The sequence below is a fragment of the Protopterus annectens genome, chromosome 2.part1 (genome assembly GCF_019279795.1).
Source record: "Protopterus annectens isolate FY-2018-M chromosome 2.part1, PAN1.0, whole genome shotgun sequence".
Lineage (NCBI taxonomy): Eukaryota > Metazoa > Chordata > Ceratodontiformes > Protopteridae > Protopterus > Protopterus annectens.
In genome coordinates, this window is record NC_056729.1 from 267,226,186 (window position 1) to 267,251,045 (window position 24,860).

Sequence of the window (24,860 nt, forward strand, 5' to 3'; positions counted from 1 at the left end):
CAGTGCGCCAGGAGTACAAAGCTGCCAGCCAATGCCATGTTCTCCAGTTTTTCTTGCCCCAGATGTCAGGTGCCCAAAAATGAAGGCTAATAGTAAAGCAAAAAAAAAAAAAAAACAACATACATCAAACCCCATACCCTGAAGCAAATACACCTCAGAAGAAGGGTGAAGTAGGAAACCACACTAATGAAAGAATAAGAGAGGAGAGGAGGGACAGCAACCCAGGCTGCAACAGTGAAGACACTCGAACATCTACATTTATGGTAAGTGTACACAACTGTACTATGTTCATCGTGTTTCACTGTTGCAGTCATCACTGTAGGGTTGAATCCCAAAGCTGAAATAAAGGGTGGTGGTCATAGAGTAGAAGGGGCGGCTAGAAGGCCCTGCAAGACTGCAGAAGCAAAGCCTGCCCTAGACTTAGAGTAAAGAGGTAGATTATAGTGCTTAGAGAAAGTATGCACCGAACTCCAAGTTGCAGCTTCCAAAATGTCTTTGGTAGGTACTCCCCTGAGGAAGGCAGCTGAAGTAGCAGCAGCTCTGGTAGAGTGAGTCCTAATATTTCCTGGGATTTGCTTTCCATGGTGAGAGTAACAAAATCTGATTCCATGAGCAATCCATTTAGAAATGGTCTGTTTTGAAATAGTTTTGCCTTGGGAATTTGTTGCATAGGAAACAAACAGTTGCTCTGTTTTCCTGATGTTCTTGGTTCTGTCCAGGTAAAAACGAAGTTGTCTGTGTACATCCAAGGAATGCAAGATCCTTTCTCCCTTATTTTGAGGATTAGTGAAAAAAGTTGGCAGGTGGATAGTTTGATTTAAAGCCACTTTGGAAACCACTTTAGGCATGAAAGTAGGATTAGTTCTTAAAGACACCCTATCTTGGTGAAAAATAATATAAGGTTCCACAGCCATGAGTGCTTGCAACTCCGAGACTCTCCTGGCTGAAGTCAAAGCTAGCAGGGTAGCTGTCTTCCATGATAAGTACTTGATATCAGACGTGGCAGCAGGCTCAAAAGGAGGCAGAGTGAGTTTTTCCAGAACATAGTAGAGTCCCAGGCAGGAATGGGTGGTGTCCTAGGGGGCCTTAAATTCTTTGCTCCTCTGAAAAATTGTTTCAGAAGTGGATGGGAAAAGATTGGAGGATCTGTATTGTAATGTGCAGAGATAGCTGAGGCATGTATTTTTATGGAAGAGAAGGATAAACCCTTATGTAGTATGTCTGTCAGGTAAAGTAAAATCAGAGGGATATTAGGAATGAGAGGATCCGAATCCTGAGCATGCATCCAGGTGCAAAATCTTTTCCATTTTCCTGCATAAGATTTTCTAGTGCTAGGCCGTCTGGCTTCTAAAATAACATCCATGACCTGTTTGGGAAGGAAAGGATTAATCATAGACCCTGAATTCGCCAGGCTGCCAGGCTGAGAGTTTTGATATGAGAGTGCAGAACCTGGCCCTGGTGTTGGGACAAAAGATTTGGAATCTGAGGTAAAATCCAAGGTGGCTCCTGGGAAAGATTCATCAGTGTTGGGTACCAAAATTGTCGAGGCCAATTTGGGGCCAGTAAAATCATCATCTTGGGCTTGTCCTGCTTGATCTTTAATAACACCCGTGGAAGAAGAGGTAGTGGTGGAAAGGCATACCCCGAGAGGTTTCTCCAACTGAATGATAGTGCATCCACTTTCCATGCTAGCTTGTGAAATGTCCTTGTGCAAAAAATCTGTGGTGGTTGAGGGGGAGATGCAAATAGATCTATGTCCGGGCAGCCCCAGGCTTCTGTAATCATCTTGAATATTTGGGTGTCCAGCATCCATTCATGTGGGTCTGACAGGTTCCTGCTCAGGCTGTCTGCCAGAATATTTTGTTTCCCTGGCAGGAACTGAGCTTGTAGATCCACATTGCAAGCTAGAGCTGTGTTCCATAGAGTCATGGCTAGTCTGCAAAGGGGGTAGGAGTGTGAACCCCCTTGTTTGTTTATGTACCACATAACTGTGGTGTTGTCTGTCCATATCAGGAGTTGTCCTGGTTGTAGAAGATCCCTGAAAGCCAAGAGAGCGTTCTGAACAGCTAACATCTCTTTTAAATTGATATGTAGGTGCTTCTGATCCTCTGTCCAAAAACCTTGCAGACCTTTTCCCTGCAAGTGGGCTCCCCATGTGTAATCCGAGGCATCCGTGGTTAACACTTGGCTGGCTGGAGGCAGACTGAAGGCTTTCCCTTTGTTGTGAAGACATGCCTTGGTCCACCAAAGAAATTCCTTTTGTAGACAAGGTAGGACAGAAATCTGTGTGTCTAGACTGTGGCAATGCTGGGACCATACACTTTTTAGGTACCATTGTATTTTTCTCATATGTAGTCTTGCATACGGTATGAGAAGGATGCAGGAGGCCATGTAACCCAATGCCTGCAGGAATTTCCTTGCAGTCATTTGAGTTAGGTTTTGAAAGCTGAAGCCAGCTGTAGTTGTTTTTCGGATGTCAGGAATGCCATCTGGGTTGTTGTGTTTAGAAGAGCACCCAGAAAAGTTATCTGTTGCGTGGGTGTCAAATTTGACTTTTTTATGTTCACAGTGAATCCCAGGTACTTGAAAAGATTTTGAACAAATTCTAGGTGCTGGAGTAAGACATTCTTGCTGTCTGCTTGAATAAGGTAGTCGTCCAGATAAGGGTAAATTTGAATTCCCTTGAGTCTGCAATAAGCTACTACTGGTGCCAGGCATTTGGTGAAGACCCTGGGCACAGTAGACAAGCCAAAGGGCAGCGCAGAGAATTGTTAATGATTCGAGCCGGCCTTGAACCTGAGGTATTTTCTGCACTGCTGTCTGATAGGGATGTGTAAGTAAGCCTCCTTTAAATCCAATGTTAGCATCCATGCATTTTTGTTCTACATTGGCAGGAGCTGCTGCAGAGTTAGCATCTTGAATTTTGGTATCTCCAGGAAAGTGTTTAAGACTGACAGATCCAGGATGGGTCTCCATGAATTTTGCTTTCTGGGAACTAGAAAGAGTCTTGAGTAAAAGCCTTGCCCCGTTTCTGATTGTGGAACCAGTTCTATGGCCCTCATAGCCATGAGGGATCCCACCTGGTTTAAGGCCTTTGACCATTGGTGTTTTGGTAGGTCTGGCCTTCCGTTTGGTCTTGGTAAGGTATGAAAGTGGAATTTGTAACCTCTTGAAACTACATCCAGAACCCACTTGTCTTGGGTTATGTAAGTCCAACTTTGCTGAAATAGAGATAGTTTCCTCCGAGAGGGGCTTTCAGGAGAGAAGTTCCTGTAGCCCTGCAGGGGGAGTCATTGAGCCTGTTTTCTATAAGATTGAGGTCTGTCCTCTCCACCCCTGGGGGTGGAAGCAATCCACTGTCTTGGTCTGTAAGAGGTCTGTGCTTGGGCCCTCCCTCTGGAGCAGCTATATCTACCCCTCTGAGGCCTGTCCGAGTTGGGAAAGGACCAATTTTTTGTTGGCCAATTTCTACTAAATCTTGGGGGGCTGAACTTGTAAGAAATCCTTAACCGTTTGCATGGATTTTGCCTTATCCTCCATTTTCTTTATCACCTCTTCAGCCTTAGACCCAAACAAAACATTATGCTGAACAGGAGCATCCAGTAACTTTGCTTTCACTTGATCAGGTAAATTTTGTTCCTTTAACCAAGCATGCTTTCTAATGACTGTGCCAAAGGCAGCCGCCCTGCAAGAAGCCTCCAAGGCATCAAAACCACAGTGTAAACCATGCTTCCCCACTTGTTCAGTGGCATGTATCAAATTGTGTAATTCCTTATTATCTGCACATGCAGAGATGGTAGCTAGCTTTTGTTTCATAACAGACAGTAGAAATTGCTGATATTTTAGCATATGAAATTGACAATTTAAAGCCCTAATAGATAAAGTAGCAGAAGTTTACACTTTTTTGCCCCATCTCTCCAAAGCTCTTGAATCCTTATCTGTCGGAATAGGGTTTTTAGCAGAAGCAGCCTTAACCCCCTTAGGACCCTGAGAAATGGTTTCTGGATCAGCAGTAGGATTCTTGTAAAGGAACTGGTGGGAATTAGGGACCCTATAATATCTGTTGGGCTTAGCAGGGGCTGGAGGAAAGGAGTCCGGAGTTAAATTAGCCTCAGAAAAGGCATCATCCACAATATCCAAAATAGGAGGAATAGCCAGGGGTCTATGCTGGGGAAGAAGAAGGAAAGACCTAAGTCTTCTCTTAGATTCCGAGTACTCCTATCCTTCCCAGTGAAAATGTTCCCTCATTTCATGTAAAGTTTCCCCAAATGAAAAATTCTCAGGGGGGAAGCTGAAGGAATGGATTCCTCAGCAACAGAATCCTCATAAGGAGGGAAAGAATAATCCTGGTCAGAGGAAGACACTGAAGAAATAGATGCCTGATCAGAAGAATCATAATCCAATTCTTGCCTTGGCCTTTTGTCTGGAGGGGGATGTGAACCCCTAATCATGGTAAGTAAGTCCTCCGCCATTTTAAGTAGCTGTTTCTGGGATTTGGGTCCCGGATCAGAAGAGGCCTGGGCTGGTGTCTTAGATTTAGAAGGAGTCTTTGCCTTTGTCTTTGGCTTTGCCTTTATCAGAAGCTGTGTAGGCCTGAAAACCCCCTTGGAAGCCGGTACCTGCACAGCGGCTCCGGACCCATCCAAGGGAGCATTGTCCGAAGGTCCTGCAGCTGAAGTGCTCAAAGGCCTAGTTGGCTCCTTGTGGCAGTCTGTTTCGGCAATCAGTTCTGAAATGGCCGAAGACAGGGGCTGCGAAAGCGCCTCACTGATGACGGCCGAACCAGAAGCTGGCTCTGCTTGTAAAACGTCATCTGATTTTGACCTCGGAGGCCTGTCCTTATCCTTGCGTCGTTTGTGAACTCCGGTAGTCAGAAGCGTGTCCGACAACATTTTATAATTAAATCGCCTACCGAAGTAGTGAAAAGCAAAACCGTACTTTCGCTTAATCGTACATTGGTTAAATCTAGCACAAAACCGACAACTAGCTACATCGTGGTCATGGCCTAAACAAGGAATACAGTAAGAATGGAAATCCTTATGAGGTATTTGCTTCCCACAAGAAATGCAATTATTAACTTTTTCTGACATCGGACTGGAGCAAGAAAAAAGTTTCCCCAATGGGGTACTTAGCTTTGAGTAGAAGAAATAAGTCTTCGGACTGAAGCACGAGAAAATATCAGGTGTCAGCCGACCGGCACTTGCAAACTGCTTTCACCACACGGCAAGAAAGACTGGAGAACATGGCGTCGGCTGGCAGCTTTGTACTCCTGGCGCACTGACGTCAGGGAGCATGACTGAACAGCCGACGCCGGACCCAGACTTTGGGATTCTGGCCGACCGAGGGCTGCCTGCTGGCAGGGAGAACCCTACAGTGATGACTGCAACAGTGAAACACGATGAACATCAGTGTCAACTCTGACTCGGGCAATGTTGTAGAGTGATGGGCCAATGAGCTCCCACATGAAGGTGCAGCAGATGACATAGGTTGCAGCTGAAGAGGATATGTGCTCTCAGTTTAGAAGATGATGATCGAAGGGAATAGTTGCTTGATTTAATACAGATGGACAGACATATTAAGATTAAAGAAATAGATTACAGAAAGTAATAAGACCCGAAATATTAGAAGTCTGATAAAACAGGCTAACGAAGTAATCAAGACTAGTGATAGAAACTTGTGTGCTATAACAGAAGTAAATAGGAAATATTACTGTGCAATTAATTTAATAACAAATGAATTCTTACCACAAAACATAGAGCAATATGGGAAAGGTAGGTAAGAAATAAAATGCCATAATGGAAGCACTGAAAAGGGAAAACTATAAAGCAATTAAGACAAGAAGTGTCACTGTTAGAACAATAAAGAGGTATCACATCAACAGAAATACTTAGAAAGGTAGCTGTGTTAAAAACAACACACAATATCAGAACAAACGAAGATCTATCATACAGCATTGCAAATTATAAACTACAGATAGCAGCACAGGCAGAAAAACTTAAAAGATATACAGATAAAAAAAAGAAAAGTATATAATAAGCATTTAATTGATAACCCAAAAATTATTTATAGAGAACTGCGAAAAAAACAAAAGGAATATAAACATCACTAAAAAAGAAGTAATAACGACATCTTGGAGAAATATTTATGAAGATCCTGTAGAATCTAACAAGATGCCGAATTGACAGAAAAAATAAACAGTATGGAGTTCAAATGTAAAGGATATAAAATGTGATGAAGTAATGGCCAGAGAAGAAAAGCTCCTAATTAGAAATCTCCAGGCTAAGCTGCATTACTTAATTTCTCGCTCAAAGTATTAACATCTTTATGCAAAGATTTAGCCCTGGGTAAAAATTATTTATATTTGCATCAGGAACAGACACCAACCTGGTTAACTGGAAAAATGATACACTTCCTTTAGAATGAACCTGTAAGCCATCCTAAACACTACAGACCAATAACTTGTCTTTCGACAATGTATAAACTATATATTGGAATTGATGCAGACACAGTTTATAGTCATTTAGGAAAAAAATCATGCCAATAGAACAAAAGGGTAACAAAAGAAAGTCATATGGAATAAAGTATCATTTGTTGCTAAATAAAGAGAATTGTAAAAAGAGGAATAATCTAAATATGGCATAGATAGATTACAAAAAGCATTTGACAGCATCCTGCATTCATGGATAAAAGGAGTGTTTACAGATGTAAAAGATAAATCCTGCATTGATCAATTACATTACAGTGACCATGAAACAGCAGCAACCTACTTTGCAGCTAAGCCATAAGAAAGGGCAAATTTGTTTTAACAAGAAACATCTTTATTAAATTATCATGTGTTACATTGGCAGTCATGCATTTATATAAATGAAAACAAACCATATTGACATAATTTTACTTGCAAACATTATACATCACAAACCACATTGACATCGTTTTAGTTCCAAACATTATACAGCACTTATAATCTATCCAGTTACTTGTCATTCAAATGGTTCATAGGTTCATAGGTTCATACTAGGCTATCTGCCCGAGGGCATTTACAAGCCTAGCCCATAGTTTTGTGGCTTACGCCACCCCTTTAGTATGGGGAACTATACCCATTATTTTGCTGTGCCTCTGTTGAGCAGTGACACTGAGGTAATCCCTGGTGCATAGCTCGTTCACATCCTGCCTTCTTTTAAACCTTGTTCCTCTTCTGCATGTATTGTTCCTACAATCCCATGTTTTTCTATGTAGTTTTCTCCTACCCTTTTCTAAAGATTCCAATTCCAGTTGTTTTATCTCTGTTACTATATTCACTACTTCTAGTAAGGCTGGTTTAGGCTTTGACTTCCATTTTCTAATAATTTCTTTTTTTGGCAGCCACAATAATTAGACTCAGCAAGGCCTTACTATGTCTAGACAATTCTGATTCGATATCATAGCTCAAAAAAGGAATCTCCTTAGTTACACGAGTTTGATCACATGGTAACTCTGTAAGGATTCCCTGCAGACTACTCTGTCAGTCTGCCAACTCATTATACTCTGAGAAAATATATTCCCAATTACCTCTTTCTTCTCCATCATACCTCCAGCATTTGCCGTCTACCTGAGGAAAAAATCTTTGAAGTATATGTTGTCTACCTAAGAAAAAATTCTTTGGAGTTTGCTTGGGGTATAAAATATCTATGTAAACACTTCAAAGTGAGGATCCTAAATCTTCTAGACTTTGTTGCATATTTGGAAGACATACACATATCCCCCATTGTTTCTTTGTGAATTACTTATCCAATCTCTCTTAGCAATCCTTTCTTTTTCTAATTGATTCTTAAAGTTAGCAGGCAATACTTTGTATGCTGTACTAATTATTCCTTTTATAGCAGTAACTTCTGTTCTAGAGTCTACTAAAAATTCTACCAGTGCTGGTCTTTCTCTTAAGATTCCCCCTATTTCTTTCTTTTTGCCTATACTCTGATATCAATCCTTTCTAGGGAAGGCAATTTCTAGCCTGCAGTCCAAACAAATTCTTTGCCTCTTCCCATTTTATTACCTTTCCCTCTCTTATTATTTGCTCCCAGTACTTCGGTTCTTTTACAAGTTTTCCCCAATAAATTCCTGTCCCTCTTGCATATTGTCTGTATCCCTCATTGCAGTCACCCCTTATTGGCAGAATCTCTTTTCTCCATTCCAGTGTTGACTTACTTCCTAGAAGAATACTTTCTGCCACTTTATGAATATAACATTTTGTATGCTTATTGTTATTTTTCTTAAGGATCTGCATCCAAAGTCCCAATCTCTCCTAGTTTCCCTCTGTTTCATCATCACCCTTTTCCACTTTGAATTATAGGTTTCTGCTTGTACTGTGTATAGGAGCCTTAACTGTGTATCTCTGAAACCCCCCCTTCAAATCAGGTAATCCCAAACTGCCTTTTACTACTGGAAGAATCAGCTTATCCCACTTGAAGTTTGCCCTCCCAGATAAGATTCTTTATCTCTTTATTAATTGCTATCCACAAGTTCTCCTCTGGTTGATCTGGTTGATAAAAATATGCCTAAACTTTGTATAAAACTAAAGGGACTAAAAACATTTTAACTGCTTGTATCTTACTATCCATGCCCATATAACAGAGCTTCCAATTTCTCAGTGTTTGTATTAGCTTTTTAGTCTCTTCCCACATATCCTTAGCTGCCACACTGGAATAATTTTTAATCCGTACTACTAAGTACTTCATTTTGTCATGTCCCCATAAATATGGATATTGCTGAACCAATTTATATGTGGGTACATAATTTATAGCTATTGCCTTTGTTTTAGCTTCATTATTTTTGTATCCCAAAAAGATTTTAAAACTGGCTCAAATATTCCACAACATGAAATGTCCTTTTGTGATTTTGTCAGATATATAATCATATCATCTCTGCAAATAGATACAGCTTTTCTTGACTACCATATCAATTATATCCTTGAATTTCTGAGTCCTTTATTTTCTTTGCCAGTGGTCCTAAATGTAATGCAAATAACAAATGGGAAAGAAGACACCCCTGCCTTGTTCCTCTGCTCAAGCAGAAATTATCAGAGACAAACCCACCCACTTTCATTTTTACCTCCAATCCCACATATATCATCCTAATCAACCTTATTATTTTATCAGGGAATGCAAATGCTTTCATTACCCTGTTCATAAAGTAACAGATTACTCTGTCAAATGCTTTCTCTGCATCAGAAACCATCATCAACAGTGGTGTTTTCTAAAATTCTGCTTCCCTCTGGGTCATCAATGTTCCTGTTAATGTTGTCAAATGTTTGCCTCCCCTCCACATAGCCACACACTAATCTATATCAGTTTTGGCATCACTTTTGCCATTCTTTTAGCCATTATAGACATAAACAATTTATAATTATGGTTTAGTACTGAAAGGGCCTGTATGACGCTGGATCTGATGGGTCTTTACTCTCTTTAGATATTGCAGCCACCACCGCTTTCTTTAAGGATGTTAGTACTTTTCCTCCTCTTAAAATGCTGTTAAACAAAACCTTCCAGATCTGTATCACTTTTTTTCCTTCTAGCTTCCAAACTTCCACATGAATACCATCTATTCCTGGGGACTTTGAAGTGGATTGGTTATATATCACCATTTTTATCTCATCTCCTCCTATCCTATTAATAATTGCATCTCATCTACCTCTTACCTTCGCATATTTAATTCTTCAGTAAACAGTTCCATTTGTACTTTTTCTTGATTTCCATATTTTTTCTGCTATATACAGGCTTTCATAGAATTTCCAAAATATTTCTGAGACCTCTACAGGATCTCATGTTATCCTCCTTGTTATAGACTCCCTATGCTTGGCGACAGCCCTTTCTATTTTCTATTGCCTGAGCCATTGTGCTAACAGTTTGTGTACTCTACAGTTATTATCAAAAAACAGTTGCTTAACAGCAATCTTTCTAAATTCATGTGGCCCTTATTTTCTATTTAGCATTCGGCAGTTGCTCCTCTTCTCATTCTGCGAGATTCCCCCGATTCTGCAATACTTTAACATTTGTCAGTCCATCTAAATAATTCTTGTTACTTCTTAACCATATCTTTCTTTCATTTCCACCATATTTTTAAACTCCACTTTAATTTTATCCCAATCCCTAACTATATTTTCAGAAGAAATTTCTATCTTCTGTAATATCTCCTGAATAATTTCCACTACCCATTTCTTATAGGTTCATAGGTAGGCACTAGGCTATCTGCCCGAAGGCATTTATAAGCCTAGCTAGAATGTGTTGGCTTTCGCCACCCCCTTAGATTAGTTCCCTGTGCCTCTGTCTAGCATAGCCACTGAAGTGATCCCCGAGGTAAACTTTGTTTCCCATCCATTCATCAAGGTTTCTTTTGAAGAGAGTTAGCGAGGAGCTCTGTCTAATGTAGATTGGGATCTTGTTCCAAAGCATGGGAAGTCTCTGGGACAGGAATCTATCCCTCCAGCACGTCGTATTTATTGTTGTGGTGAGGTTTAGATCCCTAGATCGTGTGGCTCGAGGGGATAAGGTTTTCTTTATGTGGAGCATGTCCATCAATTCTGGGTTGGGCATGGCCTTGTATGTCAGGCAGAGATCACCTCTGAGTAGGTGGTATGCAACCGAGTACAGCTGGAGTTTCTTCGGCTGAGCTGCATAGGGCATCTGTTTGAGGCCAGTGATCCTCTTGGTGAGGTACTTCTGCGGTCTTTTCAGCTGTTGCAGGTGTCTTGTAAGGTACATCCCAAATGGGGTGTTGTACTCTATGATGGGTCTGATGAGTGATGAGTAGAGGGACACAATGACCTCTTTTGATCTGGATGCGAACCCTTTTGTGATTAGGTGGGCCATGTAGAAGGATTTTCTAATCACTTTGGCAATGTGATTATCAAAGGTGAGATTACTATCTACTTGGGTCCCCAGATCCCTTATTATGTCTTCCGTATTTAGGGGACTACCACCTATGTGGCAGTTTATGGGTACTTTGTTTTTTCCAAAGGGGATTACTATGCACTTTTTGGAATTTGCTTGATGCCATGATTTTGACACCAGGTATCCGTCTCATTGAGACCCTTTTGGAGGATGTCTGTGTCAGCCAGAGAGTCAATTATAGCCCCTAGTTTGCAGTCGTCTGCAAACTTGGTCAGCCATAGTCCTCCTGTGCTTGCCTGTACCTCTGAGAAGTATATGTCGAACAAGAGGGATCCTAGGACTGAGCCCTGGGGAACTCCACTTGTAACCGGTTTAGAATCAGACCTAGCTCCCGCAACTCTTACCATGTGGGTTCTGTCCATGAGCCAGTTGGCAACCCATCTTGTGACATAGGAGTTTATGTTCAGGTTGGTGAGCTTGTCTATAATACCAGAATGGGTGTTGAATGCCTTAGCGAGGTCTAGGTAGGCTGTGTGTACCACCTTTCCCTCATCTATAGCCTTGGTAACTGTCTCAAAGAAGTCCACCAGGTTTAGGAGGCATGATCTGCCCTTAACAAAGCCGAACTGGGTAGAGTCTAGTGTTTGGAGGTTCCCAGTGTCTCTGTTAATGAGTTCCATGATGATGAGCTCCATAGCCTTGCAGATCAAGCTAGTCAGGCTTATAGGGTGATAGTTCCTGGGGTCTGTTGTGGCTCCACCTTTGTGGAGCAGAATAACTGTTGCTGTGTGCCACTCTGTGGGTATGTAGCCTGTGGAGAGGCTGAGTTTGAACAGTGTGTTTAGGTGAGGGGTTAGTTTGTCTTTGAGCTCATGTAGGACGTAGCCTGGGACACCGTCCGGTCCCATTGATGCTGTATTTTTGACTTTGGAGAGGGCTGTTTTAACCTAAGTGTCTGTGATTTCAGGGACTATACATTTTTCTGGTATGGTTATGGCCCCTTTTGGGGGTGAGAGGAGGGTGAAGTTTGCGCTGAACCTGTCTGCCAGGATGTTGGCGATATCAGTCAGGTCGGTGTATTTTGTGCCATTCTGCACTAACTCCGAGCAGATCTGAGTATTGCCACTTAGATTCTTGACATAGCTAAAGAATGCCTTGTGGTTATCTTTGGAGTCCTTGGCAATTTTTCTTTCAAAGCTCGCCTTGGATGATTTTATGAGGGATCATATTTTCTTGCTGATACTGATCAGGGATGTCTTCCCCTCTTGGGATTTTACTCTTTTTTGTACTAGTTTCCTCCTTCTGTTGTATAGCTTGTTTATGGCAGGGGTCCACCAGACTGGTTTCCTTTTCTTGGAGGAGTGAGTCTTAGTTTTGCTTGGGATGGCATGATCCATGCATTCTTGTAGGTGCCCGTAGAATGCATTAATAAAGGATTTTGCAGCTTGGACAGCGTTATCCTTCAGCATGGGGGCTTTGAAACTTTCCACCTCGGTCTTAAGTAACGTGAAGTTTGCTTTTGAAAAGTTTTTCACGGTGGTTTTCTTGTCCAGTGGTGGGGGCGGAATGTGGATATCCAAAGTGATTTGTTTACAGTCAGATCTAACCAGCGAGCGGTTGACCTCCAGTGTGGAACACCGGTCGTCCATGTTGGTGATGACCAGGTCCAATGTGTTGTCACCTCTGGTGGAAGTGTTGACCAGTTGAACCAGGGCGTTTGAGTTTATAAATTCTAGTAAATGTTGGGCAAGAGAGTTAGTACTTGTGTAGTTCTCCCAGTTAATGTTTGGGCAATTGAAATCACCCAATATTAGGGTGTCTGGTAGGACCTTTATGTTTCTCAGTGTTTCCAGAAACACAGAATGGGGGTCCTGGGACATGGTGGTTGATCTGTAGCAAGCTACAATCTGAATTGCAGTTTTGCCCATTGTTAGTTGCATGTGGATGATCTCCGAAGCATCATGCTATGCCACTAACCTGGAGGTGTGAGTATCCTTGATGAATATGGATATGCCCCCACCTTTTGTATTTCGGTTTGGGTTCTGTGGCCAAAATGTATGATATGAGTTGTAGCCTGGTAGTACTGGGGTGCTCTCTGGTGCCTTAAACCAGGTTTCTGTTATTGCACATATATCGATTTTCTCCATACTGAGGAGTGCCTCAAGTGTGTGCATTTTGAGGTTTAGACTTCTGGCATTGAGTAGCATTACCCTCAGTTTTTTGTTACTTGTGCTATTTACAGCGGTTGGTTTGTCTTTTGAGCCTTGCCTAAAAAAGGCACTATGGGGTTGGCAAGAGCCTTGGCCAGTATTCGAAAGCCTAAGGGTGACAGGTGCAAGCCGTCTCTAGCAAAGCTGCGTGGCTTGTCGAGCATGTCATCCCAGGCAGACAGACACTGGATCCCCTTTGAATGACACCAGGAACTTAAATTCTTCTCTTTTTCAACAGATAGACAGGAAAGTGCTAGTGTCTCATTTTTATTTTGTTTCCCTGTGTTTTTCATTTTGGCACATGATCTGAAATGATTATTGGGTATGTTTCAAGACTTTCAATTAAATGCATGTTCCTACAAAATGTAAATTCTGTCTAGCTTAACCCAGTTTTAGTATCTTGGGGAATAATATGTAAATTTACTCTGCACTCCTAGTACTGAATTCACATCTTCCATGCCAAATACTTCCATATATTTCTTCAAAAATCTGCCCTCCTTTGTTATATTTTCCCTTCTAGGCCACCCTGACACATCTTCACTGCTGCAAATCAAAGTCCAGTCTCCACCTATAAGTAATATTCCTTGCTGAAAGATGATTATTTCTCCAGAATTTTCTTACGCTCCATTATAGCAGTCATAGGTGGAATATAAATACATGCAAGTGTAATCCTCTTCCCTTGCCAGTAGCCCCTTAGTACTAATCTACCATTATTATCTTTTTTCATCCTCTTCTATCACTATTGGAGCTTCTCCTTCAGTTAGTATAAGTACTCCTTTTTTCCTTTATCCCAAATATTTTGCTGAATAACCATCCTGAAAACCTTTTTTATCAAATTTACATGTTCAGTTCTTTCCAAGTATGTCTCCTGTAGTATAGTTATTTGCACTCTACATTTTAATATAGTTAAATACAAATAAGAAAGAGTAGTTATCTGCGAGACCAGTGACATTTAAAGACAGTACAGAAAGTGTTGTGTTAAAAAGTTATTATTCCCGCATTTTATGTGTAAACAGCTTTTTTGTTAAGTGTCTAATTCCAGCTTTTGTGTTACATGAATACACTATTTGGCAGGTTGATCTTTTATACAGTTCTTTCTTGTCATATCCACTTGAGCCTATGTTACATCTCACAAAACGTTTTGTTTTGTTGAAAGCCCTCCAAAACAAAAAACATCCCCAATACTCCCTAAAACCTATTGGCTTAATACTAACACATAAAACTATGTACATCTTCAAATATTGAAGTTTTCCCTCCCAATAGAACAAGTGTCCCAAGCTGACAGCCACACTCATTGACTTGAGTTAACCTAAAAGAAAGGTTATCCATACTAAGATGCACAATATAGCCTGTGCTTCTACTAAGTGCTGTCTGGTTTTGTCTTATTTTTAAACTCTCCCAGCTGGGAAGACACTTGAATGCTTTCAGAAAATGTCTCCTAGCCATTTCTCTTTATCAGATTGTCTCCATGGAGACATGAGGACCAGATACCAAGTTGCTACTAAAAGCATACATTTATTTACTAGAAAAAAGCTCTATAATATTCAGTTTTCTTTTTCATTTACTTGCTTTCTTTTAAAATGTGTTACTAGATCAAGCTAAGGGCCTTAATCCTATGCAAGAATGAGACAAAGTACATATTTTTTTCTTTTGTCATACATGTCTGACCAGACTTTTCTTTTTTTCTTTTTTTTTTTTTTTGTTTTGTTTTTTGCAGTGCCTACATTTCTGAAGAGAGAAAAAAAACAGGAGCATATGTTTATATTAGTATCCCCATTATATTTAAAAATAACTGAGGAAACTTTACATTATAGCAAACAAAGAAAATCATTCTCTATAAAAATATTACTATTAAGAAAAAAAACTGGTTTTACTTACAGTTAACTTTCTCCCTTCTCATCCCCTCTCCTAAGTATTTTTCCGAACATCAATGACAAGAAATAGGGCATATGCTTTAGAGTCCCCTACAAGTTTAACAAAGTCAAAAAAGTCCAGTATTTCCAGGGTTTTTTGTTTTCCAAATATAATTATTGTGTTATAATCCCACATTCATCAATTTCCAAGTTAATGGTTTTATTACTATTCATCACTATCTCCCAATTCCTGCCTCTGCTTCATTTCCAATGTACTGTCAATTCTTCTAGTCAACTCTTGTGCTTTTCCATTGTAACATTGGAAAAGGTTTCACTGGCACAGTCTGTCTGTGGTCTTTATTACCAGAAGAACAAGAAGCAGAATCTCCTTCTGTTTCACAGCTCACTTTTTGTTGGACAAACTTTTGTATTTCCTCCTTAGCATGTACTGTATCAAAAAGTGATTATGTCCGTCCAGGAAAGAATATTTTGAAGATAGCTGGGGATAGCATTTTGAATCTCATGCTTGTTTCTTAACATTCCATGAATAGTGGTATAAATGTACTCATTTTTTGCCTGGTGCACAGTGAGTAATCATCCTTTACAAACACTCTGTTATCTCCTACTTTTAGTACTTTGTCCTTTTGCCATAGTTTTGTCAGAATCAACTCCTTCTACTGGTAGGATTGCATCTTTACTATTAAAGGTCTACGTTGCTTTCTCATAGCCAGGAGCATACACATGATGTGCCCTCTCAATTAACAACTTGTGTTGTGGTATACCAGTTCAGTTGTTTATGTGTGCTTTTACAAAGTTAACACAGTCTGTTCCTTATAGCTTCTCTGGTACAGCAGAAAATCTCAGGTTTTCCCTATGTGCTCTGTCCTCTAATTCTGTTATTTTTTTAAACATCTCTTCTTAAACCATCTCATAATATTCAGCCAGCCTTTTATTCATTTTGACCTCTGATTTTTGCAGTTTTATCATCTCATCTGAATATTCATTTAAAGCTTTTTTCCAGTCTTTTGTTGTTTGAGTTGATATACTCTATCAGTGTTTTATTTTAATCAGGTCTGTGTGCAGTTGTCTTATGTTTTCCTCTAGGTTACTGGAAGTCATGCCTGGAGCTTACACTGCTTTTTGCTGAACAGCTGCAGTACTCTTCCCAGTCAGTGTTTTTTTTTTCTCACCTTTTGTAGCTGATTTTCCTTCAGGTCTTCTGTACTTCTTTTTTCCTGGCATCCAGGCAGTACAGTTACTAGCTAGTTACTGAAATGTAACTAGAAATACAAGTCCACTGGCTTTCTCTTTTGAGTTTCTGTTTTTTTACACTGGGAGAGCTAGTTACTCAATGTTTAGTTATCCTGGAAGTCCGAATGTCATTTGGTCTTGACAAATGTGCAAAGAAGTGTTTAAAGCAGGAAAGTTGCAGTACCAAGAAAATAGCAGTCTGGGACAGGAATCTGATATAAAGGAACATGAGCAGGAGGGAGTGTAAAAATATTTGGGAATTGATGAAGGATCTGCAATAAAACATGAATAAATACAAATAAAACTCTGTAAGGAATACTCCAGAAGACTAAAACTAATATTGAAAATAGCCTTGGCATCTAGAAATAAAGTCCAAAATATAAACCAATTTGCTCTTTCTGTTCTAACTAACAGTTTTTGTCCGACTGACTGGCCCCAAAAGGTATTGGATCGCTTATACTGGAAAACAAGAAAAATGCTTTGTGCTTATCAAATAAATATAATTGTCAGTGCAGATACCAAACTTTTATATATATATATATATATATATATATATATATATATATATATATATATATATATATATATATATATATATATATATATATATATATATATATATTCCTCACTCTGAAGGAGGCATGGGCCTCCTTGAAATTGATTACATGTATAGATCTGCAGTCATGGGACTGCATACATATCTGCTGACCTCATAAGATCCAAATATAATGAAAATTTTAAAACATGAGGAGAGGAAGCCTAAAATTACCTCTCTGCTTAGTTTAGCAGAAGCATTCTTGTGTCAAGCAAGAATGGAAATCAAATCAGTAGATAAAAATTAGACATCAATTGAATGAACCAAAAAACAAAAAAAAAAATATAAGGAGAAGGATCAGATGAGAAGGAAAGAAATGTAGAAAAGACATACAGTGGCAAATATAGAGATCTCCTGGAACAACCTCATGTTGATCAGGATTTGATGCAAGAATGGTTGAGGAGAGATGAGCTGAAACCAAAAGATGAAAGGCTAATAATGGCAGCCTAGGACAGTAGACTACATACACGTTGGTTTACAAAGTCTATTGAATGTGTGGGAGAAAACGATAAATATAAGTTTTGTAAAAAGGAATTGGAAACAGTTGCACATCTTTTTGCTGGGTTTGCTACCCCAGTGGCAGAAGACCTGTACTTTGGAAAGCACAATAGTGTGGCAAGAGTATTGCACTGGAGATTGTGCAAACACTACAATATAGAAAGTATCTGGGAAGCATTAGAAACATGGACTACAAAGCATTATAGGTATTATCACATGGGATCGCCCATTCTTAACAGTTCAAAAACTAGATGCGAGAAAACCAGATATAGTAGCCCTTAAAAAAGACAAAAGTAGCACTGATCATTGGAATTGCTATATCTAGGAATTACTGTGTCTTATATACAGAGAGACACAAAGTCATAAAATATCAGGATTTGTAAGCAGAAATGATAGCAATGTGTTAGAAATGATACTTAGACAGTTCCAGGAGTAGTAGGAGTAACTGGTTTAATAAAACTGAATCTACAGTCTTACTTAGATTTGCAATCAACACATATAGTTCCATATGTACTGCAGGAGGAGTCAGTTCTGAGCTCATTGCAAGTGCTGCAATGAGCATGTTTGGCTAACATCAAAGGCTGAAACAATATTAATTTTATGAACTTTAATTATATCCTGACTTAGGAATGGGATCTATTCCCATCATGTGATTAAAAATTCAAAAGACTTGGAGAGATTAAACCAAAATAAAGCACAGAACTGGTAGTGCAATTCTCCTGCCAGAAAATAAAGATATTTTTTATATTCCTTAGCTACAGGAGCATAAACATATGCATCTTTCAGGTCCATGTTCACCATATAGGCTCCCTGAAAGTAGCAATAGTTTTTGAAAGGTTTGAACGTTGGTATGTGAAGGAACTTGTTTAGCTTTGACAAGTCTCAGACTGGTCTCCAGGTGCCCTCCTTTCTTGGGACCAGAAAAAATTTTGAGAAGAACCCTGTGCCTTCTTATCCTGTGAGAACTGGATAAATAGACCCTTGCTATAGAAGCTCTGATAGTATTAGGAGAAGACTCTTGCTCTTTTGGGGGCTTCGACATTCCTAGAATTTTTTTTTACTCTGAACTGGATGAAATATCCTCTTTCTATTATGTTTAAGACTCAGTGGTTCCTGATGATAACCTTCCACTGTTGTAGGCAAGTCTACCTGCTAGGGACAGGGGGGTTGGGGTGGACTTTTTGGTGGGGAGAGGTACTGTGGATAGTCACAGCTTCTCACTGGGGACATTGGATCCCCCAGCTCTCAACTGTTGATCAGCTTGCCACTTTCTGCTCTGTCTTGGTCTCTTGCCTCAGGGAGGCCTCCCTTTTTCTTGCCTTGGACACAGTGGCCAAAACTTAGAGGGGTAATTCCTGTTGTACCTAGCCATGGGAGACAAAATTCTTTGACAGTTTTAATTTGTTTCCTTTTCTTATTAAGTTTTTCAATAACTTTCTCAACAGGGATACTAAAGTGGAACACCTTATCCAGTGGGGCATCAACGATTTCAACGATTCCCTGGTCTAAGAGGGGTTGTGTCTTCAGCCGGGCTTGTCTACTCATGGCAGACCTCATAGCAGTCGCCCTTTATGATGCATCATAGACACATTTTAATGAACATCTGGACATCATGAGAACTGATCTAGCTGTCTCCTGAGTATTCCTGTGCAGGCTGTTGTCTGAGATCCCCTCTACCTTAGCAATGACCTTTTCTTGTAAAGGCCCCATCTATTTTAACATGGGAAATTGGCAGTTAGGAACCCTCATAGCCAGGATAGCTGATGTACAAGTCTGTTTACCAAATCCATCAAGCATTCTGCTGTTTCTAATATTTGGTAAAGATGTCTGGCTGCATCATTAGGAGCTCCATTGGCAAATTCAATAGACACTACTGAGGGATCTGCCTTTGGGTTCTTTTAAAGGTGCATGTGGGTGTCAAGCACTCTGTAGAAGCAGTGTGGCTTCCTAGAGGCAGGAAGAAGGGAGTCAGGATGCAGAGAGATGTCCTCAAAAGCATCATTCAAGACCACATGCACTAGTGGAATGGCTCAATGTCTGTGTGATGTTAGGCTTGGAAGATCTCTGTAATGGGTCTGGGCATGAGAAAGCTATTTGCTCTCCCAATTAAATGCCTCCTTCATCTTGTGCAGAGTTTTCCCAAAAGATAAGTCTAAAGAGAGAGAGGCAGAGGAAAGGCTGTCACCTGAATCCGAGTCATGGAAAGATTGAGGAGGGAGGCATTCTGCATAAGACAGCTTTTTCTCATCTTTGGATTCTGAGGAGTGCGAGTCCTGGGGAGACACTTCTCTCCTTTTACCAGGAGAAGCTCCTGGAACAAGCACCTCTGGTTGGCTGGGACCCCTGGACTTCAAGAAATCCATGAACTCTTGGGCCAGCTTAACAGGTCCTGTGCAACAACCTGGGTAGATGAGGCAGTGTGGGCTGGGGCAGGCTAATTAGCTTTTTGGGTTTGGGTGTCTGAGGTTTTGAAATCAAGGCCTTATGGAGGTGAGTGGCCACAGCCTCTATCCAGTTCTATGCAATTTCCTCATGTAAAACTTCCAAGGGAATATCACCCTCTTCCTCGATTACTAACACTTAATCATCCGAATATGATGGTCAGGCCTGCAAAGAGACTTTCGACCTGACCAATGTTGGTGTGGTGCTTATCTCTATGGTGTGGCTTCCTGCCATGGTGGCCTCCCAAGGGGTAACTCCAGGGGGCTCAGGCCTAGTGGTCATCAAACCAGGGGGCTGCAAAGATGCCTCACCCGAGACATCAGCGAAAAACAAAAGACCTGACTGTGGATGTGGAAAACTGTCCTTCATCCATGATGTCTTTCTCCTTTGGTTTCATACCTTTCCATTTCTTAGGTAGGGAACTGGACGATGCCAAAGCATGCGATGATTCTGAAGACTCCATGTGGGCTCCAAGGACTTTGGCCCAATGTTTCAAAGTTTTGGAACAATAACTAGCGCAATGCTGACAACGAGAAATGTGTTGAGTACTCAAGCAAAACAAATAATAAAAATGGAAATCTTTATACGGGATTTGTTTCACAGTTATTAGCCTTTTTTTGGACATTAATTAAAAGAAAATGTCCCCAATGAGGTACTTATCTGGAAGTAAATTGAAAATAACTCTGTAAAAATAAGCTGACTGACCGTGAGCACTAGATAAAAGCAGTAGTGCATCTGACTGCACTGCTAGAAAGAACTGATGATGGCACCGATGAATGCTGCTTGTCTTATACACTGACATCCAGATGTTGATCCCCAGACATCCATTGGCTAGGGATGATGTAAAGACTGTGGGAATCAGGACCAATTTTCAACAGCTAATATACAAAGAACCATCATATTGTTTTGCAAATAGCTAGCTGTCTGAAATGGATGCAACCATACAGACTTACTGTGGCTTGCATTTGTATCATCTGAATGACACCTCTATACTTATGTCATCTACACAATCAGTCTTGCAATGAACTTTATTCTCAGAAAACAGGACACCTAACTTCTGCGCCACTTCTGTAATTATTAATAGAATCTTAACGAACAAAATTAAATACTAAGGATCAGTAGCAGAGACCTCACAAACAGTCAATATATTTCACTTTAAATCTCTTTCTCTCTCTCTCTCTCTGCCCTTATTCCCAGATTTACAATCAGTTGTGAACCATGATTATAAAATTACTTGATTCAATAGTAAATTTCTGGATACCTGTGTAGGATCAGGTTGAGCTTGAATTCTTTCTCTCAGTGATGGGGTGTCAACAGTTCCTTGGGGGAAAAACACAAAAATATTTTATATTAGTGACCTAAACACAATTAAGATTTAATTGTTCACTACAACATACAGAATGTAAAGTTCTGTTAAGAGCTTAATCATCATCAAGTCCCTGTGACATACCATGGATTATGATAACTTAATAGCTACAACAAAATGAATTGTGTATGAAAAACATTGTTTGAAGAAACTCTTGGAAAAGGGTAATGGAGGATCTACTTGATTTCTTCAAAGAATGAAGTAGCTGATTCCCAACCTACTGACTAAACGGTCTCACCATTATAGCTTACTGTTGCAATAGACAATAAATCAGAGTAGTTTTTCAGAGGTATTGACACTATATCAATATGGAGGTTCTGCCGCCCATATATATTACTTCTGAGATTGGATCAACCAGGAGGAAAGGGAAGCACAAATATTCCCACTTGTATTAGGTGGTGTGACCTCAGAGGTACTATATTTAGAAATTGGGGTGGCAATTTATGGGGTTCTCTTAAGATATGTCTACAAAAAATAGGTTATCACAATTCAACCCTATGTTGGGAACTAGCAATTCTTCATGTTATGGACCTAAAACTTACCAAAATACAGATTCATACTTTAATCAGTATATGCTCACTTGTTAAATTATACATAACTAAAAACTGGATTGATTGTACTAAATTGACATGGAAAGGCTTCCAATCTATGGCTATAAATTACATATCATCTCAAAAATTAATCATTATGAATCCCAAGAAATGCATTTACTACCAAAAATTATGGAAGCTACTGTTTGAAAATATCTTGCTTATTTGAGAATAGTTTAATGTTAGATTAGAGACGCACTGACTATTAGAATCTGGTCACGATACATAAACCTCTTCATCACCATAAATATAGAACTAACAGTTCAAGTCTACTACATCGCAGAAACACATATAAGGAATGGTACATCTGTTGTTACCTCACTCTCCCATGTTTAGTTTAGCACCAGTATTGTAAATAGAGTATATAGTTTTAGAAGTTGTTTGTGTAGCAGAATGGAATGGTTTGTTACTATAATAATTACATTATTGTGTAATCAGTAATGTATCTTACAACATGTAAGCTATTACTCTGTACCTCTGCTTTGAAACACAAGTCAAATAAAATGTTTGCAGAAAAATACAGGACCAGACCACAGCAGATAGTATCAAATAAAGCTCCAAAGTTTAATCCACAGTACAAAAATGGTGAGCGCTTTCATAGCCAGAGCTACTTCATTAGACAACTCAATAAACTCCACAGGGATTTTTAAAAACAGCAACAGCCTATCAGTGTCAGTTCCCAATAAACAATTAGCTCAATAGCCACTGATTTAAAGGAGAAGCACTAGATAGAGACATAATATCAACTAATAAAACATTAAAATGAATAAAAATACATAAAAGTGCATATATAGAGACTTTATCTGCGTAGTGGCTTATTAACCAAAACCGGTTTAGTACAAACTTTATCATTCAGGCCTTTCCCATGTTGGCACGCATCCTAATAATCCATTCATATATGTGACCACCTCTCAATATGCCTATAAGAACAAGGAATCCCTTAAGAGACTCTTATGTGGCCCCAGGCATAAGCAAGCAATAGATGTTCAACCTACCACTCCCATATATGGGACGAAACCCTGTAACTCCTGCAACTATTGTCAATATATTGACAAGAGAGGACATTTTAGACATACAGACACTGGAAAGACTACCTATTTCAGACTTACAGCTGATTGTAATGCCACTAACATTGTGTACCTAGCTTTCTATACTACATGTTGTTCATTCTATGTGGGCATGACCACAAGAAGGTTTTGTGATAGGATTAGGGAACACATATATGACATAAACAGAGGGGCAGGAACTAATGCCCTGACTAGGCATGTTTTAGTATCAGGGTCAACACACAACTTTCAATTCATGGTAACTGAGAAAGTTCAGCTAGGATGCAGACGTGGTGCAATTAGGAATTTGGTAGAGACTAAAGAGCTTGAATGGATTATTAGGATGCGTGCCAACATGGGCAAAGGCCTGAATGATAAAGTTTGTATTAAACCGGTTTTGGTTAATAAGCCACTATGCAGATAAAGTCTCTATGTATGCACTTTTATGTATTTTTATTCATTTTAATGTTTTATTAGTTGATATTATGTCTCTATCTAGTGCCTCTCTTTTAAATCAGTGGCTATTAAGCTAATTGTTTATTGGGAACTGACACTGATAGGCTGTTGCTGTTTTTAAAAATCCCTGTGGAGTTTATTGAGTTGTCTGATGAAGTAGCTCTGGCTATGAATGCGCTCACCATTTTTGTACTGTGTATTAAACTTTGGAGCTATATTTGATACTATCTGCTGTGGTCTGGTGTTTCCTATATTTTTCTGCAAATACTAGTTGTTTGGGAACCCAGTCTGCTCATACCACTTTGTACTTTTTATTTGTCAAATAAAATGTTATTGGAAAAAAAAGAAATCAGGGTGGCAGCAGAGCCCCCACATGAGGGCTCTCCCCAGTTCAAGCTAGTTTAATGTTTCTCAGTGGTCTACCAGGTAGCAGGTAAGATCACCAGTGAAAGATTGTGTGCAGTCTTTTAACTATGTACAAGTCAAAAGAGACATACAAGGGAAAGTTGAGGAGATGAAAAGGTCATCACAAATAAACCAAAAATTAATGGATAAGAAATGTTTACAGAAATTAAAAGAGAAATTAAAATGCATAGGGAGGACTTTTTTCTTATGATAAATTTCTCTCATTTTACTACACTTGAAGCAGTCACTAAGAGGAATTTAAGTTATGTACTGGCATTTGTTAAAGTTAAATTGAGACTGGTATCTCCTTTATGAACTATTGTCATAAAATTAAAGGAAGCAAGCTGTTGCTGTTGTGGATTGCTTAGCTGTAGCCAAGTAATGCCAGTTATACCTTGTTTTTGCCCTTGTTTTAAAAAAGGGGACATCAGTTTATGTAACAACCAAACACCTGAGAATTATTTCCTTTAACCAGAAGTTCATAGTAAGATATTGTGTTCTACTAACTTTAAAGAACTGTTTGCTTTACTAATTTGAAGAACAGTACAAAAACAGTTTTGTCTTTGCTGAAATAAAGCATATTCATTTGTAGTTTGAATTATTTTTCCTAGGGCTAGACTAATTAAAAAGTGAATTATTTTGTTAACATTATAGCCTCTTGTTCGTGTTCAAATAAGCAGCACTGTGATACACTTGGTGGAAGTGCTGGGAAATGGTCTAAAACACTCTGTCTCAGTGGCCTTTGAAAACTGTTCCTGAAACTACTCTCCGGGCCAAGTGACCTGTGAAAACTTATTACTGAAGCAGCTCCCTGCCCTAGTGAGCTCTGAAACAAACTCTGACAGGACAAGAAGGAAAATGTCACCAAACCCTTGTTTCAGAGTATAGGAGTATTATGGCAGAGTATGAACTGTAGCAATGCTATTATGCAAGCCCTGCTCAGGTGTCATGAAAAGTTCTTCATGGTCCTTGATGTGGCTCAACAGAAAAATAGAGTTTTAACATGGGATTTTGAACACCAGCAGAGAGCCATGCTAACTCTCCTTCGTCTTCTACTGCAATCCCACAACACGCACCTCCATGTCCGGCAGTTTCACTCATTAGAGCATTCGCTTATATGAACTTTTGTTAATGTAATATAGACCTGCTTCCTGATTGAGTTAGCAGGGGAGTGTGCAAGTGAGTAGTCACAACTTGCTCAACTACCATGGAGTATGGGAGATGGGTCAGGCCCGCAACTTGGATGACACTTGCAGGTAGCATTGGACATTGCACCCATGTGGCAC

The 24,860-nt window shown here is 39.7% G+C and overlaps 1 protein-coding gene across 1 annotated transcript in view; it reads right to left on the bottom strand.

Annotated features, from left to right (window-relative positions):
* Nucleotides 1-24,860, bottom strand: part of BDH2 (3-hydroxybutyrate dehydrogenase 2) — a 285,246-nt gene that overhangs the window by 20,001 nt on the left and 240,385 nt on the right. Inside the window, exon 8 of the mRNA XM_044062123.1 lies at nt 20,973-21,031. Coding sequence (XP_043918058.1) covers nt 20,973-21,031 — 59 coding nt within the window. The remainder of the gene's footprint in view (nt 1-20,972; nt 21,032-24,860) is intronic.